We start from the raw sequence: 19,405 nt of genomic DNA, 5'->3' as shown, positions 1-19,405 counted from the left end.
AAAGAAAAGAAGACGAAGAAGAGGTAGAAGAGAAGAAGAAGAAGATGAAGAAAAGAAGAAGGAGGATGAGAAGAAGTCAATTGCAAACGTGAAAGGGATTTCAAAGCTGCAGTTTAAGAACTGACCAACAGCGATTCTTCTCCTTTTCCAACAGTAGCACCGTCTCGGTAAAGTGGCCTCGCTTAAAGCCAGACTGATTTGTGTCAAACTGACTGTTTTTGGATGTGATGCAAGGATGATCAGATGCAAGCTAGTAGCAACTACATGAGTAGAAAACCACTCAACGCTTATAGTGAATGTATGATGGAGACGGAGACAAAAGTGGCGGCACCAGTTTCTCTGGTGAAAGATGTCGGTGCTGGCCTTGTTGGTGTTGGATGGCGGAATATTTCATTCATGATATGTCTCATATGATATGAAAAACACCATATGTTAATAAAATACTCCTGACATGTACGTACAGTAAACAACAGATACTAAGAGACTTTAATACGAGTAATGTCAAATTTAGCTGACTTTAATTTCTACCTTTTTCTTGTATGATATCTGTACTTCTACATAAGAGTGGCTTTCAAGTTCTTCATCCACCGCAGTACATTACAGATCAGTAGTGAACAGCACCACTTGGCTTTCCGCCTCAGACATTACTTTGACTTTAAACACAACTGTTATACCTCCAGAAAATGAATGATTATATTGATCGAGGCGATGATTTAGACTGTCCACACAGTCAGTGCCCACCTGCAGAGGCCTTGTTACCTAAACGTATGCCAATGACGTAATACTCGCCCGGGGCCCCCCCTCATCAGAGCAAATATGTCGACTCCGCCTCACGTTCCCGTCTCTAAACGCTCAAGAAATAGTTCAGCAAGACAACATGTCAGACCAGAGACCCTGATTATAACTCTAGCTGAGGGGCCCGCATTAACCTGCCTGCACGCACACCTTCATGTTCAGTGGGACCCCAAGATTAGGTTGCATGCCCCCCCCCCACCTCCCCCCACCTCCCCATCATCCTCCTCCCTGCCTCTTTGGTGCTGTCACCCCTTTTGTAAAGTCTAATGTGTTCCTTCCTGCCTGCGCTGGTTTAATGCTGCTGGTAACATGATACCCCAACTGAATGGTTTGGATTAACATGTAACATACCCTACACAGAGATCTGACAAAACACAGGCTGGCCGTGCCATGCACACATTAGACCCTCTGACCACCTCGCAAAACATCATTTTCAGGACATGAGTGTGCAGGTAATGTACCAAACAAGAATGTTATTTATGCAATTTACAAATGAGACGGCTGGGCCTCTATTGCATTTCAAAAAGAAAGAAAAATATATAAGCCTTTAGAAAAACAAACTGTTACCAGCAATGTAAAAGATGTCAAACGAGGCTTGACCGCAATTTCCCACCATGTCACTAAGAGCACAACAGCGGGCCGACCGGCCCAGGAGCCTTGAGGCGTTTGAGAGGCAGTCTTTTGGGCTGAGTCGGTGACCGGCTGGCAGGCATGTTTACACTTGCCATAATGAGCTGTACCAGTTCAGACCGAGCCCCTGCACAGGTGCATCCTGGTCTGCTGACATGCCGTTGTGTTGTGAAATGTGTCGGAGGGGGGAGAGGTGGTTGAGATCATTACCTGTCGGCGATCTCGGAGGGGCCACTGCGGAGGGAATCGGGGCCCGTCGCAAACTCAGTTTGGTCATCTGAGGAGAAATTCAGCAAGTGTCTCCCGCTGTGTTGTGCAGCAAAAACATCTGTTTTGGAGCCACCCTGAAATAGACTGATGAGACAGAAGACAGGTGAGGCGAGGTCAAATCTGGACATTTTAATGGCGGAATCATATTTTTAAAAAAGACTGGGTACTGGACTGAAATGACCACAAAATTCCAAATGGTCCACATCCTGTGCACAGGAAGGGGTCCCTGTTTCTAGCAACAAGCAGAATCTGAACTCTGATCCAGACTGTATAACCCAGAGCATTGTGGAGCACACACAGACAGACACACACACACACACACACACACACACACACACGCAATAATACACACAGTCTCTTTGAATGGTATAACTACACTGGGTGGCATTTTCATTTCAAAGGGATCTGACCTCAATGTGGGCATATTTTAAATTCCAAAGGAGAGCCCCAACACAAAACACACAGATGCAAGCAAAGGTACAGACACACACGGACTACTATGAATAGCCTTCAAATCGCATGATTCTCTTAAAACTTTTTCACTTTTAAGAACTTGAGAACAATAGAAAAAGCAAATCCCAGCTCAGAGCGCTCAGTTTTTTTTTAGTTTTTTTTTTTAAATCAGGTCAGAGAAGTAGAAGTTCACATCTTTGTTGAGAGCGTTCGTCTTGGGAGAAAACAAGCATTTTTAAAACATGAGACAAGAGAAGTCATGGTTAACATTTGGAGATGGACTGTGAATCTGAGTTTGTGGAGTTACACAATCTGACCATCTGGTCACTGGGTGGAATCAGAGCTTTCTCCCCCCGATGTAGATTTATGTAACTGGTCTTCATTTGTCAGTACTGTTACATTACAAGAAAAACTCTCATAAACACATGCTTTATTTCGTCTTTTGTAGCCTGAAATAATTTGATGGGTTTTTTTTCAAAGTAGCAAATGTTTACTTCCCTCACTATCCAGCAGGGTGTTTCTGGGCTTTTTCACTCATTAGTCACAATGTCTTATAAACTCTGGAGACAATAACAGACGAATGGAAAATACACAGAAGAGCCAGTTGGCATGGATGAACTAATGAGTGTCAGTTACTTGATCAACCTAATCAGCTTCAATAATGATAAAAATGGAGAAGCAAACACATTTGTGACTCATTCTAATTATGCTACAAATAGGTGTGGTTGATTTGGCTTTAAGGTTTAAAGAATAATCTATAAGTTTGATTTAATGTAAAAAAGAATTAGTAAGATGATTTCTTATTTTTTGATTTGTCATCTATCTTTCTTTGGCCAACACTTAATTATTAACTAAATAATGTGCGAGAAGCTGGTTTGTGTGAGCATACTGCTTCAGTAGGAAACGTGCACTGTTTTCAATAAAGGTTTTTTTTCAGTAATGTCACAAGAGACTTCATTCCCTGAATGAGTCATGGGGCTTCCCATATGATTCCCTCTGGTAATCAAACTCTTGTGCAACCTCAATCATTTGCAAGTAATCGTCCTGTACCATCAGCTAAAGTATCTGCCTTTAGGCTTAGGTATTGGGGCCAGGAAGGTAACTGACTGATGCATTTGTCCAAAATCTTCACATAGGACGCTACTCAGCCAATCAAATCTTTTACTTAGACCAGGCATTGTGAGTGAACACGGCGTGTGAGATAATGCAGAAACACACTGAGGAGTCAGCTGAGAGAGAAGTCTAAGTGACATCCACAGCAAGCGGCTACAACATAAGCTTCTGTTTTCACATGTGGCGTTGCACCTCAATTGGGGGTCGGGGGATGACAATGTCTTCCTGTCTCTCTTTTTGGATACCACCAAGCTTTATCTGCCATTGTCTGCAATGCAATCTTTGGTTTTAAACTGAATTTGAATCTAAAGACATACAGAGGAAGATCCATAGTCAGATAAATGTATCACATGCTCACCTCATTGGCCCAACGTTCAGCATGACAAACACCAACACCACCATGAGACACACCGCTCTCCTCTTGGGGGCCGTTGCATTAAGTACTGTGTTCTGCAAACACAGATTGTGTAAGAAGAAATACATCAGATTTGGGTTATGGAAACTTCTCTGAATGTTGCACACAGGCATGCCAATAAGTTTAGTGTGTGTAAGTTTTAACAGAGCTGCAGCCTCTCACCTCACTCAGCAGGCCCTCCAGCTGCCTCTTGAGGTTGCCATTCTCACACTTGAGTGCTTCATTCTCCGACAACGCCATGTTAAGGCGAGCTTCCAGAGACAGCAGATACTCCTTCTTCTTCTTCCGGGACAGGGACGCCGACTCACGGTTCTTTATCATGCGCTGCTGCCTCTGTGAAAACTTTGACTGGGACAACAAAGACAGAAATGAAATAAAATTAGACAAGAGTTTATTACTCATTAAAACACACGTGAACGCAGCCAGTCAACACATATCATAACAGGAAACAAGTCAGGTTATTGCAAGAAGGATATGAAATATCTCTAAACCTCTTTGAGCCACCTGTTGGGTTCTTTTTCTAACGTTGCTCGGTGTTTCACTATGAGAATCGCTTTGCCGTGACCAATTAGGATATATCATAAGTTCCTCTTACTAATGTCACATTGTACTTATCTGTGCTCTCTGGCACACTGGGTTGATATTGGTCTCATTGATACAAGAATTTAAAACCACCTAAACAAGTCTCAATGAAATATGTAGGAAACACTGGCATACACAGGCACGTAAAAACAGATAGTTAAGTCAATTTAAGATGAGCATGTAATATGTGCTTATCCATATTAACTGCTGTTTCCATCCTAAACCTCTCACATCTGCTCGATCAGTTTGCTCTAATGCCCACTCTCTCACACTCAGAATGAATGCGGCACATCGTACAAGATGACGACACGGAAACTCCTTACGAGACGTAGGAGAAGGCAGAAGAAGGTAGGGAGAAGGGGATTTTTGGCATGAAAGAGAGAAGAACACTAAAAAGACAGACAACATAGTGAGAAAGTAAATAAAGGATTGGAAGGGGGGGGGCGCCGACATAAAAGCCGGGGTCGACTTTGTTATTCTTCGTTGGAAAACAACCCCTGCTGATGTTTCAGTTTACTACAGTGATGGAATAATAAATGGACATGTGTCACAAGGTTAACGACACCTCCGCAACAAATCAGCAATCGCCCAGAGGAGCCGTAAAGTGCACGGGATTAAGCGTATGCTCCGAAAATATTTACACCGACATCCTCTGAGAGGTCAAGAAGTCACCTGCAATGCCTCTGTTCTATGTGTGAGCGGGGGTATGTTTACAGAGTGTGTCACTCTTTGAGGTGTACATCTGAGGCACGTAAACACAGAGGCACTAAACGTATATGCAAGAGATCTGGAGGTAAAAGAAACATGCTCAGCAATAGTCTGTCTGAATTGCTGCAATTACTGTCAAATACACTCAAGTAACTTTGAAAATAAATATTCAGCATTTTCCCATTTCAGTTGTTGCTGTTTACACAAGGCTTTATTCCAAAAGAAAGATTGTTCTAAACCCTAAGGAGGCAACCAAACAATAATACATGTGAAAATACACAAGTACACATAAACACTTAACCAAATAAATAAACAAGGAAGAGGAATGTTACAGCTTGTTTATGGGACGCAGGAAACCCTGTTGCTCAAAGTCAAAGGTGAAAACCAAAATCAAAGCTTTGCACACAAACCCAGACAGCGCATGACTTATTCCACATCAACATAACCCATAGCTGAGGTGATTATCCAAACACATTTGTTAACCAACCAGTCCCCAGCTATCCCTTTTATACTCTTACCCCCACCCCAAGGCCCCTAAGATCCTGGACCTAATCGCCCCGCTGGTGATTAAGTTATTTGGATCCCTGTATTTGTGTTCTGTCTCCTGAGAAACCTCTGTCTCCCAGCCACAGATCTGGGAGCTGTGCCACTAGTCTGAGCCTGGGAACACTGCATGTAAGCAGTTACCAGGGAGTGGAGAGCAGAGGGAACGCTGCATTGCCATCCGGATGGAGGAGGAAAAATGAAGAGCGAGGGGGCAAAAGAAAAAAAAATGGCAGCGTGGCATTTCCCAACAAACATCATTTTGGATGGGTGATGGTGAGAAAAGCCACTGAAAAGAAAACTGAGCTTGATGCATAACTCCAGCTGCTTAAGCAAGAAAACCAACAGATTCCAGCATGCCTCACTGTCACACTGCTGTTGGGAGTCCATTTTTTCAGCATCCAAAGGGTTACTCCAGGAGGAAGTGTGTGATGAACCATTAACCTTCCCAAATGGGAGGGGAGTTTTACAAGCTCGGGTGAAAACGTGTCCTGATTTAACTGTCGGTCATAAACACTTTGACTGTGGCGTGCGTTCCACAGGTGGAATAACTGTGAAGCTGTGATGTTGAATTCTAACGGTTGATTTGTGTGGCAATTCACGCTCAATTTCCCTAAATCTCTCTTTCTAAACATCGACTGAGTGCTAGACCGAGGCTGCAGCAAGCGATGTGGTTGAAAGTGATAAACAAACGCAAGTGAGCATGTTGTTCCAGTCCACTGGTGTGTTGTAGTTTTTCTATTAAGGCAACCATTGTTGGAGGAAGTGGTATTTTTTAAGGACGCATTGAGTCCAGAAAAATACACTTCCGGGGTTTTTGTTTGTAATGAAATGCTGAAGTTTTCCTGCTGTACTATATGACATGAAAGCAGAGTTTGCACTTCAAAAATGTGATGCGGAGAGAGATACATCAGCTTTCAGTTGCTGAAGTTGAAACATTCAGCAGATTATCAACACGTCATATGATGAACTGGTTAAACACTTAGGGTCCAACGTTCAGACCTGCAATTCCAGACCAAAATGTTTTTCAGTCCAGAACACACACACACACACACACACACACACACACACACACACACACACACACACACACACACACACACACACACACACACACACACACACACACACACACACACACACACACACACACACACACACACACACACACACACACACACACACACACACACACACACACACACACACACACACACACACACACACACACACACACACACACACACACACACACACACACACACACACACACACACACACACACACACACACACACACACACACACACACACACACACACACACAGCTAAATCCCTGACTGTTATAGGAGCTCATTACATTACAGTGACCCAACCCCTGATGGCTGTTTACAGCTGTTGCAAAAGCTTCATCTCGCACAGCACCTGCCTGAAGCATGTAATCGTCAACAGCCGTTTACCGCCCAGGCTTACACACACACAGACACAGACACAGACACACACACACACACACACACACACACACACACACACACACACACACACACACACACACACACACACACAGACACACACACACACACACAGACACACACACAGACATACTGTAGATACAACATGTAGTAGTAACACCTGGCACTAGCATGCCATCTTTAACAGGCATTTTACACAACCTACCAAGTCCAGCACTGTGTTGCGGCCAAAACACAGCGAGGTTATAAAGTAACACAGCTGCAGCCGCTGAGCGCACACACTCTCTCAGTGTGACACGGCACAAAAACTTCTTGGTGGGCCATGGAAGAAACTCTAAAGTATGTTTAAAGCCAAACTATGTAACTCTTTAGAGATTTATAAAATATTTTTAATAGATGTCAAGCTGAATTTGAACACATTAAAACACACTGCTCCTCATTTTACTACAATCAGCTGTTTTATTACCATAGCTGCACTTGGCGTGGTATGACCAGTAGCTTATAGCGGCTAATGTAAGCTAATAGTAGAAGGAAAGCTAACTTTATACAGATGTTGCTATTTAAGTGAGAGTTGCTAACTTTTTGACTCTTACTAATTGTGTAAGTGTTACATTATTTTCTGACACCTACCATTATGCATTTTATAATCGACACTTGTGGCAACACTGACTGTCATTAGTTTCAACTTAATTCACTGCTCCGACACCCAGATTTGACAACATTGAAATTTTGTAATTTTTCAAATCTTCCCCTTTCTCTCGTGAGAAATGAAGGTTTAAAAAAAAAAAAAAAAAAAAAAAGCCCTTTCCTATTTTCCCCTACACGATTAAACCCCCACCGGTTCAGAGTAGTCTTTTTTATTTACAATCGACTTCTCTAAACTGGTTGACCTGGTTAGCTTTACAAATGTGTGTTTGTTCTGGCCACAGGGCTGTTGATTTCACAGATATCTTTGTTGAAGTCTGGCTAGAAAGCTCTTCTCTAGACTTGATTATCCCCATGATAACTGGACAAGTTTCTCTCAGGCTATTTTGGGGGCAGACTATTTTTACAGCCAGATATTAACAATAATCAATGATAAAATAGCAACCACTGGTGAAGTTACAGATAAGGTTTATCAATAAAAAAGGCAAAGGGAAACTGATCATTTCAAGATAAATAAAGAGTAGATTTGTAAAATAGAACAGCTGATTTGAGGTTCATTAATCATCTTATTCCCAGAAGATGATAATGCCTGTAAATTGGATCCATGCTTGTGTTGTCCCTACAGATATCCCTGCAGATGATTAAGGGGACATCCCACAAATGTGACACACATGGTTCTCCCAATTTAAAAAAATAAAAAGCAGCTCTTATAAACACGATGCACTTCTGCAACCTCCCTGCCACGTCAGTGTGAGCTACACTGCGCATGGGAAACACTATAAATGTGGAAGTTGCGTTCCAAAAACAAGACAAAACAGACGAGAAGACAGATTGAGAACATGCTTCTCGACTCGCTAAAGGTCAAACAACAGCAAGCCTTCAGGAACTGTTGTGCTGGGAAACGAAGCCTGAAACAACAGAGAAGTTGCTGAAAGGCACGGCATCTCCATGACTTTGCAATGGAAAGATTTGCAGTTTGTCTAAGCAACAAAGAGAAGAGAATCAGAAACACAGGCCGACAAACTGGCACCCATGTCTTCAGGAGAACATCAGCATCTCCCACACAAAACCATTAGAGCTCAAAGATGGGGAGCATTTATTGAGAGACCACAAGCTTACACAACTCACAAACTTTAAGTGAGTTTTTATTAACTTGAAATCTGCAGGAAAGTCCTTCATGCAATTTAAGGTATCCAATGATAATCCCTGAAAACTCTTCTATACCGTCCTGTGCTGCTTTCTTTACACAGATCTTAAAGAAATGAAGGTGTTGAGCTGAAAAGGAGCAGAGCATTAATCATCTGCAGGGATATCTGTACTTCAATGTGTATGTTTGTGCATGTGTCTTCTGTTTACTGCAGCTGTCCTGACATCACCTCTGAAGGCAACACACAGAATAATCCACCCTGTTTCATCCTCATGTGGAGCCAAATCCATTGTTTACACTGTCTGAACCACGGTTACATAATATAAATCCTTCAAACAAAGACCAAGAAGATGTGTCGCTTTTACGAGAACAAGAGTTACAAATGATCAATTCACAGAAAACACAATTTCTCCTCTTAAGACAAGAAGCTTCTTGTATCTGTACAGACTGATGTAGTTAACTCGCTGTAACGACTTTCCTTCAGTGTGGAAAAAATACATTCAGCATCTAGATAAAAATAAAAAGTTGTAAACTTTTTCTCCCAACAGGTTATTTCACACTTTTATGCAGAAATTAAAGTTAAAGGGGCTATATGTAACTTTTTACATGTATAAATCGTTTTTTTATCGCCCATTAATAAGTGAACGGTTAACTGATGTGAAAAAGTAGATGTTCACTGTCTATCTGTGTTGCCTGTATAAAAAGTTTCCCCGGGTCGTATTTTCAACGAAAGCTCCAGGAAGTGACATTTTATGCACGTTCTCAACGTCCTCCTCACTCCGCTCCGCTTACAGAGATCAACAGTACAAACTCATCACACACTCCCACTACAGCCAGAGGCCGCCTTCCACACACTTCTATCCGCCCTATCTATTTTTGAAAGTTACATATAGCCCCTTTAATGGATTGTGAAATTAAAATAAATACTACAAATATGTTAGCATGAGAGAGTCATGTTGGATAAGATCCAGACTTAGTATATACATGGCAACCACAAAGTCAAAGTGACCTAAGAAGAGTGATAAATGTGTGCGCGCCCAAGCTGAAGCTGCGTGCAAGTGCACACAGACAAGACCTCACAAACAAAACGCAGAGGAAGATGTTACCCAGTCCTACAAAAATCAGATTGCTGCCTTAAAAATATAGTGGGATAACAGTCTTTGTAAGATATTATTTTGATGTTTGGTGTCCTTCATTGAAAAATAAATGACATAAACTAGTTTATTGTGATTCATTACGGTACAGTCTGAAATTAATGCATTAAAACATTTTTTTAATCACATGCTATTTTGTCTCTTTAGATGCACCGTGGATAACCTCCTCAGTGTCTCCCTGTAGTCACAGTGACGGAAAAGAACGACACTCCTGCATCTTTAAATGTCTCATTCCACTTTTAAAGAAAGTTGTCAGACAGGTCAGTTGATGAGTCAAAAGTAATATCCTTAATACCTTATAACATCAAACATTCCACTTTTCGACCGTTCCTTTTAGCTGTTTCTTTTTAGTTTTTCATCAATCACCAGTTCTTTATTTCTGTGGTTAAGTTTATGTCGTAACCTTCAATCTAACAGATCGTCCTGACTTTATTTCAAAATAAAAGCAGGGTTCAATTCAAACAGCAAGTTAAGTACTCTCATCTTAAGACTGTTAAACAATTTAAAATAAATATGAAATGATGGAATTTCACACATGCCCTTAAAATTGCGATAAATCACGATTTAAAAAATGTATTCATGTGACGACACTTATTATATACATACCTTTAGAGTTTTTGCTTTTAGATATTCGCCTATGTCACATTATGTTTAAGTGTACATTTCAAAAACTGATGATGGTGTTGATCAAATCTTTGCTTTATTAAAAAATTACAACTGTTTTATTATATTTATTTTAATCCCAGAGCTATGGCTATGGTGTTATTGTGAACTGTATCATAGGTCAATTGTCTTTCAAAACTGTCATCACAGCTTTGCAGCCAAATCAACTCTGTAACATCTGCATCAATACATGATGTCTGCAAGGAGCACATGATGATATATTGCCATAACCATTTTTGAGCACAGCCGTATCCTCTACCCCAGCAAGACTTTGGGAAATTTGTTCATGCTTTTTTGTTTTCAGTGGACTTGAATATTACAATTGTGTCTTTACAAGTCTTTGTTAAATATCCATCCAACAGCTGCAGCTTATTCAAAGTGTTCCTGCCTAGTCTTCATTAAAACTAATAAAATGACCAAATCGCCTCTTCTCTCACAGCTTTGCACTGGTTTCCCATGAATCTAAATACTACTATTGACTTTAAAAAGTACTTTTACAAAATTCTACTTTTCTGCATCACTTTTTCCACATTTTTTTATGTTCAATTGAAAGCTCTTTAAAATGTTTTGGCTACAAATGGTGCTAAAATAACAATAATCTTGCCATGCCTGTGAGGAAGCCTTGTTGTAGTAAATAGCCTGCTCTTAGGCAACAACTTAGAGTTGGACCTTCAGGTGAGCATTTTAGTGAAAACAGAGAAACTGAGTGGACAAATCATAGTGGTATTAATTGTAGCCATGTGTGCACAGACAACATGATTCACAACGATGTCAGTGGTCTTGTGTTTGACGTTTTGTTTGTGCAATTACTGGTAGGTAGGTATCCATTAAGAATAATTGGATTTGGGAACGCTGAATGCAAAGTATGTACCTGTATTTACTAACTCTTTTCCTCGGTAAACAACCTCCCACATGTTAAATGTGTAACCAAAGAAAAACAGATGGAGTCCCCTGGAGACCATGCAGGGTGTAACCAACCAAGGCTAAGTGAGCAGTCTGAAAGCATTTTAGAGCAATGTTCAAAACACATTTTTTAAGGTTATGTTAGTGTTTGATGACATTTACAGAAATATGTGTAAATGTCAACACCCTTGTGAATGACTATAATGACACGCACAAAAAGTGATTGCACAAAAAGTCTGAGGGGGAAGATTCTCTGTGTAAAAAAGCAACAGAAGTAGATAAGCGATGTTTGCAAAATATTTTTTTTTGATATTTATCCCAAAATGTTGTTCACTTCAACAATGGAGAATATCAAATATTTAATAAAGCACCAGATTCATATTTTAACTTTAATATAGTTTTTATATATATATATATACTTTTTTAATGAATTGTTCCTTCAAATTAAAGTGTGTTTGATCTGTGTCAGTGAGTCCCTTTGTATTTATTAAAACATGTTTCACTGTCTACACTGACATTTACCCCCCTTTAAGTTCATACATCCGTGCAGTTCAACAACATAACACACAGGAGGAGACTTGAGATCACATTTTGTGGTTGAGACTCACATCATCGTCTGACGAGGGGGATCGGAGTGTGATGGAGACCACTGGAGGAGCAGGAGCAGGAGCAGGCGCAGGGGCCGGCCTCTCCTGGCTGCGTGTTGGCATGGCGACCACATTGCTGGTGATCTGTGGTGACTGGATCCGCAGCACCTGGCTTGGCTGAGACAGCACTATGGGACGTCCTGAGGAATAGACACGTACAGAATTTCTAATTACAGGTCTCAGTTAATCATATTTTTACTGTGTGATTATCAATAATCAACGCTGAGGCTGCAAATGCTGCAAAGGCTGTGATTATATGTGTCTGTCAGTTTGTTTTGTTGACCTTTATGTGTGTATGACACTTTTGCTCTACTATCTACAGCAAATATAAATCTAAGCTAATATGCTAGCAGCATCAATCCGCTGTTGAAAATGTCTTGTGCTGCAGATGGTACGGTCCAGGTTCTTGAAGCCCCCTACCTTTGTGACCTACATTAACCCTTTGTCTTTAACAGGACTCTCTATATTCAAAGTACAGGTGGAAAAGATGTTTACCATCTTGACCTGTGCTCTTAAACTTCCACATTCCAAACCAAGAGAGGTGTGCAAGTTTTATGTGCATGAGCACACATAAACAGGCATGTGTGCCACTATTCAAAATGACCTAGAACAAAGACACTAGCAAAACCTCAACAAACTGTCCATGTTTATAAAAATGTCCTGTTAATGTAGGAGCCTCCAGGAGGGTGGCCCACCCTTCAGAGTAAGCCTGTGCCAGGAACCATCCCTCAAAATGACTCAGCAGCCTTCAACACAAATGCTAAACAACCTGTCAGTGCTCATTTTGTAGAAGTGTAAGCTAATGAATGTGTGGTGCCAAAGCTGTGTATCGTACCCAAACCTCTACATCTGTAAGAAGAGTTCATGCCGATCAAAGTAAAAGAAAATTGAATATCTTGGAAAAAACTGTCATAGTGTTTTGGTCATCAGAAAACACATGACTGTCAAAGTCAGACTCTATAAAATCATCACTATTTTTTTTCGTTTCGTTTTTGGCGATCTTTAACTAAGGAGACGTTTGACACTGAGCAGGTTGGACTTGACCTCCATCTGTGATCCTAAACTTGGATGATTTTACCAGAACAGGAGAGCCAAGCTCAAATTCAAGTCCAGACCAGCGAGGTCAGGAATTCAACCCTCTTAGGTCCCCCACAATGACATCAGTATTTACACTGGCCTAGGGACTTCTGATGTAACACACAGGAGACCAGACTGGTGCACCAGGTGGGCTTAACCACAAAACAACAAAATAATAATGAAGATTCCAAAACAGATTAACCCACACAGCAGCCAATAAATTATTTTTTTTGGGGTTTAAAAGTGGGCTAAAAAATTCACATCTATCATACCTAAAAACCCCACATTGCCAAAACCTGGACAATCGTTTGAATACAAAAGAACAAAAATGAACATTCACTTTCTCTGATGTACTTAAGTATATAACATTGCACCATCATATATACGCTTGTATTTTAATACAGTCTTATTATATTTTAGCATCTGTTTTTTCTTTTTTCCCTTTTAGCTTGTCTTTGATTTTGAAAAGTCCTTCTTTAATGTCTTTCTTTTTCCCTTACCGTGATGCTTTTGATGTTTTGTGTGAAGCACTTGCTGAACTGAACTGTGTTATATAAATAAACTTGCCTTGCCTTATTCTTAAACCAACAGGAATAGTGTATTAGGACAGTGAGGACTGAAGATTTCAATGAGTTAAAACTGAGGTAAAAGCACCATCTACTGGTCAGGACACCAAAAATGAAAAACAAATGTGGTGAAGAAGAACCGCAACCAAATTCATCAGAGATGACAAATATTACAAGTCTCATTTTTTCCCTTAAAAAGATGAAGAAAAAAAATGGTCTCATATATTTAGCAGACTGGACTGATGCAATACAGTTTGATCTGAGGAAATACATCTAAATGTGTTGCAGTGAGGGCTCTGACCTGGAGGAGGCGCTGGTTGAATGTTGACTTGAGCTGGTTTGACCACAGGCAGCATGGTGGTCTGCAGAGGCTGGATGATGATTGTCTTGGCCTGCAGGGAAGCAGCTGCATGAGCCAACGGCACAGCTGTAATCAGTGGCCTGGGTTGGATGGAAACCTTCGGGCTCATCTGAATCAGCCTCTTGATTTGCTGAGCTTGTTTGACTGGGGAAAGGGGTTGTAAGGAATTAGATGAGAAAACAGAAATTATTACAAAAAACAACAGCAAAAATAAGAAAAGGTTGATCCCTAACACTAAATGGAGATTTTATGCAGATACAGGGTAGCTTAAAGTAGTTGCATTTTTTTTTTTTATATATGCGTGAACATGTCTTTCTTTCTTTCTTTGTATGGTTGAACCAAAGCCAGAATTCTGTGAATCCCTTCATGAGGTACAGACAATCCCCCAATATTTGCACAAATATTAGTAGTACAGTAGTATACAAATATTGATGCCAGCTAAAGAAAAACTCACCTCGTGTGGTCTGACTGGTCCTCTTTGGAGCTTTCCGAGCTGGGGCAGAGACTGCAGAAGAGCCACTGGACTCCGAGCAGACGGAAACAGGAGAGAGCTGCGATTGTGGAGAGAGGGCTTCATCCTGAATTTAGAGGCAAGGAAGACTCTTAAAAATTTGTAGTGCTAAGTTTCTAAGGCTGCTAATAACACATTCCTTGAGAGTAGTTTTAGGATTATGGTGTTTTACTGTAGTTGCATCAATTAAAATCACAAGAAAATGGAAGCAGATGTCTTAAGAAATATGTTTGTTTTTCATGGAGCCACTCCTACTCTATGTATTACAGTATAGGTACTTTGTTTTTATACATGCACTAGACAATGTTCAAAGTATCTAGTAGACAAATGTCCTTGGATTCAGTCAGGGTGATTCAATAAGCAGACAAACATGTGCAGCTGGTGATGTAACCCTGGCTCTCTCTTTGACACACAGGAAACATCTGCCTGCTAAATTATGCTAATGTGGCTAAAGTTGTCAGCACCTTTTATTTAACGAGGGGGCGGGACACAGCTCTAATGGGTGGCAAATTATTAGTGTGACAAGGTGTTTAAGGCTTTTGTTGAGAAGAGTCTCAAGTGTGTATGTGTGTGTCTTTAAAAACAGCTGTCAATGTTTGGACACCATCTGGATGAAAAGAAGGACACATATGCAAATCCTCACAACCAACAGCCAAGGTAAAACATTTGCATTGGAAATAGCACTCAAAATTGAGAAGGACAACGATATAAGAACAGTGACCTACGTGTAAGGAGTATGGGGACAGAGCTTCCACAGAGGAGGGAGAGGGGACAGAGCTCAGAGTGTGAGCAGGTGACAGAGAATCCAGGCTCATCTCACCATCTGGACACACAAGGACAAAGAAAAATGTGTTATACGTATATGAGAGGTTATCAACAAAGATGGATATGATTTACTAACCCAGTGGATTACATCCCATAAACTGGACACTAATACTCTTATTCATTTACCACTGTTTCCCATAAAAAGACACTTTGAAAATCAATCATTGAGCAGAACACACTCAAAATCCAAGTCATATGGTGTCATAATATGAAACATTTTCAAGACACGTAGACAGATTTAAGACTGAAGGGTAGATTACCTTAAAAATATATTTGTATTATGTCATCAGTGTGTCATAAATGGTACTTGGTAAAACAATTGTACTCAAAGCTGCCTGAAGCAGACTAACTACAATGTACCTGACAATTACCCTTTAAATTCAACACCATATCACAGACATTAGATTATCTTTCTAAAGCTCCTATTTTACTCATATCATGCTGACATGTCAAGCTGCAACAGTTTTCCGGTCTATAAATCAACTAATAAATCTTTCATTTTAGCCATCATTTGAGCAAATCTGTCAAATATAACTGGGTTTTCTTCTCTTTTTTTATACTTGTATTAGATGAGGAGCATTCCGGTTTTTGACCATTGGATGGAAAAAGAAGCAAATTCCAGACACCGCTGGGAGATTTTAATGAGCATTTCCAGTCAGCCACGAGGAAACAATAAACTATGAAAACAGTATGTAGATGAACAGATGTGAAAATAATTGTGAGTTACAGCAGTTTATGGTCTTGTACCTGTGCAGGTGCTGCTTGCATCACCTTCGTTCCACAACGGTATGTCGATATCAAAGTCCAGGTCTGGACCCTCATTACCCTAAGGAATCAAACACACATTTTTGAAATGATAGACCTCATAATAATTCTATTTGAAAACAAGGCTGGTCAACATTGGTCATGATAATTATATCATCCTTCTTGTTGCCAAGTTATTAAGCCATAAACTCCAAGTGTTCGAGAAGCTATCAATAAAATTTGACAATTCCTGCTGTTGTCTGCAGTATGCCTGACACCTATATAATGGATGGAATGACGGCTTTCTTGTTTTCTTGTGTCACGTGGCCTTACATAACAAACCCCACAACCATGTTTGTTAATGAGGCACCTCTATCTACAGTTCTGCAACACGTCAAACAAATGTTCAGTATGTTTCAGATTTCTGCTGCGGACTTTTCCAGTGAGACTAAAACAGGTACAATGACAACTCCCATTTGCATACTGAGAAGATGATGAGTTACTCACATATACAGCATTCTCCAGGGCCTCAAGCAGATCATCTGCATTTCCCAGCTGTTCTAGCTCATCAAACAGGCTTATGTCTGAGTAACACAAAGCATACAGCACAAAACATCAAGTAAACCTGCTTTCAACAGATTATAGTGACAGACTTTTAATGCCTTAGGCTATTTCAATTAGTGGAACTAATATAGAAATGCATTTATAACATTTCACTTTGTTGAAGTACATCAACCAGAAAATATAAGCAATATTTGTAAAGCTCCTATAATTAAGTTTTGTAAATGAACGGAGAAATAAAATCTATTTAATAAATTCAACAGAACCACTTTGTAATGTACGGAGCCCCTGAAGTCCCGAAAAGTAAAAAAATATATATCTTGTGCGCACAAGATCATTTTGACGTGAACAAGATATTTATATTGTGCACACAAAAAATGTTGTACGTAATTATTATTACGAGTGTCAATAAGTAAGGTTTGCCTAAGCACTTCAGTCAAATACTTTTCAAAGCACCCGTTTTCTATAAGTTATAGAACTGTACTGTAACTTACTTTATTAACACATACAAACATGTGAACAGAGTTTTGTACCCTAAATATCACTGTATGACATTCCCAGGTTAAAGTAAAACTTGATTAGTCGAGTTATCTCCATAAGGCTGAGCTGAACTCTTTACCGAGGCAAATTAATTTAAATTAAACTTTTGCACACATCATAATTATCTTGTGCGCACAATATATATATATATAAATATACATATATATAATACACTATACTGTATGAATATTCTGCATACTTTTCTCAATGTAGAATTTTTGAGTTAGTTTAAGTTAATAATGCAGTTGTTCAAAAGTGATAACAAAACAACAAAATAAACATAGTATGAGTAAAGCATATAGAGGCATTCACAAAACAACTAAACGGCACAAACTAAACAAGGACAAATTACAAAACATAGCATTTACAACAAATTATTAACATACTATGAAGCATTAAACTTAAAATCATTTTTTTTAAACAGTGATTTATTGTAATTTCTATTTGTATAGTTAGTAGATACAACAACAACAACAACAACAACAACAACAATTAGTGTATTATTATCATTATTATTATCATTATTATCAGGTAGAAATACATAATTTCAGAAGAAACTGTCGTGACGATTTCACTTTTGACAATTTCGTCAATTTTCAAAATAATTTCTAATTAAACATAAACACGACGTGAGTCAGCTTACTCGAATATATTTTTACACATAGCCTAAAACATTGTCAGCACAGCGTGTTTGTATTTACATTACTTCAAGGATGAGCAGGTTACATCATCCCATCATCTGGAGCTAACCTAAGCTAATGCTAACCACATTAGCATAAAGCGAATAGAACTACAAGTTAACCTCAGTCGGCTGTTTCTGAAACGACAACCTCGACACTTAGGGTAGGCTATTCCAAAATGTATTGGCATGTGATATTTCAACCCCAGTAGGTAGCTAACGCGTTGGTTCATTCTACTCCCCTGTTTGAAACCTTCTAGAAAGAGTATTTATCCGACTCTTACCCCACTCTCCCCCCTGGTCGATAGAGATGCTGCCTGTTTCTCTCTCCATCGCAGGATAATGTTGATAACTTTCTAAGTCTAACGTCAAGTCGGATGACATCCTCGCTTGAATTCATGAGTAGATTGTCTCTAACAGTCAAGCTGCGATCAAGTGACAGCACAGAGGACTATTCATCTTTCAGCAGGTTGAAACGACTTCCCGATTCACGCGTCAATGGTAGATACATACACGTCTGTCTTTACCGCAAATCTACGGGTGCCGCAAACGGACAATTGGGCGAAACAGCGAACTCAGGAACTCAACTCAGGGTGGCTCATGCTACATCAAACCGGTGCTGCCTAAGGAGGCCTCAAGGCGGCGGTATAGTACATACTTCGGACTCTGCTGTCTGGGAAGGAACAGTGTTTGGGCTTTGAGTGCAACATTGAGTTGAAAGTCACAGAGTTCATGGCAGAGCAGGAGTAGTTGAAATATTTTGAATAAGGACGCGCCTTAGTATTTTTTATATTGGCATTAGAAATCTGTGATAGGCATTGTGCCATTAAGATAAGATAAGATAATCCTTTATTTATCCCACAATGGGGAAATTTACAATTATAGACAATAATAGCCTATAGGCCTACATTAGCATAACTAATTGCTTTTCAAATGTTGTCACATGTAACAAAGGGAACATGTCAGGTGAGAGCTGTAGATCAGACATAAATGAAAGTTAATTGACATTAATCCACATGAGACGTGGTTTTATGGATGTAATAAATGTCTAAATGTCAAACCCACTTAATTTCCACTGGTTTTGCCATTTGTTATGAATTTGTGACACATTCCGTGTTGGTTCAGTTTGTAAGTCAGTTTCACATGGGGTATTGGAGAGAGAGAAATACATGCATGAACTTTTAGGCCAACATTTTTCTAATGCAGCATTTGTGAAAACTAATTTTTCCATTAAATCAATATTAGTAGCGCTTGGAGGCTTTTTTAATGCTACATAATAATAATAATGCCTGGTAAAGACAGCCTGAATATCTGCTCCAACTTTCTGTATCACAGTCAGTGAGTTTCTGAAATGACAGATGGCTCTGAGGACAGTGCAGCCCATCAGAGGTCAGATTATTGT

At 39.8% G+C, this 19,405-nt stretch overlaps 1 protein-coding gene across 1 annotated transcript in view; it reads right to left on the bottom strand.

Moving 5' to 3' along the window:
• Positions 1–18,525, bottom strand: part of atf6 (activating transcription factor 6) — a 34,251-nt gene extending 15,726 nt beyond the window's left edge. The window contains exons 1-11 of the mRNA XM_061033174.1: positions 18,509–18,525; positions 18,288–18,472; positions 16,731–16,807; positions 16,227–16,305; positions 15,380–15,477; positions 14,598–14,721; positions 14,084–14,287; positions 12,101–12,279; positions 3,839–4,024; positions 3,620–3,711; positions 1,636–1,779 (exon numbers count right to left, since the gene is read on the bottom strand). Of these exons, the coding sequence (XP_060889157.1) occupies positions 1,636–1,779; positions 3,620–3,711; positions 3,839–4,024; positions 12,101–12,279; positions 14,084–14,287; positions 14,598–14,721; positions 15,380–15,477; positions 16,227–16,305; positions 16,731–16,807; positions 18,288–18,387 (1,283 nt within the window). The 5' untranslated portion in view covers positions 18,388–18,472; positions 18,509–18,525. The remainder of the gene's footprint in view (positions 1–1,635; positions 1,780–3,619; positions 3,712–3,838; positions 4,025–12,100; positions 12,280–14,083; positions 14,288–14,597; positions 14,722–15,379; positions 15,478–16,226; positions 16,306–16,730; positions 16,808–18,287; positions 18,473–18,508) is intronic.
• Positions 18,526–19,405: the final 880 nt, after the last annotated feature.

Source organism: Labrus mixtus, chromosome 3 (genome assembly GCF_963584025.1).
Source record: "Labrus mixtus chromosome 3, fLabMix1.1, whole genome shotgun sequence".
NCBI lineage: Eukaryota > Metazoa > Chordata > Actinopteri > Labriformes > Labridae > Labrus > Labrus mixtus.
This window is presented reverse-complemented; position numbering and strand designations above follow the sequence as displayed.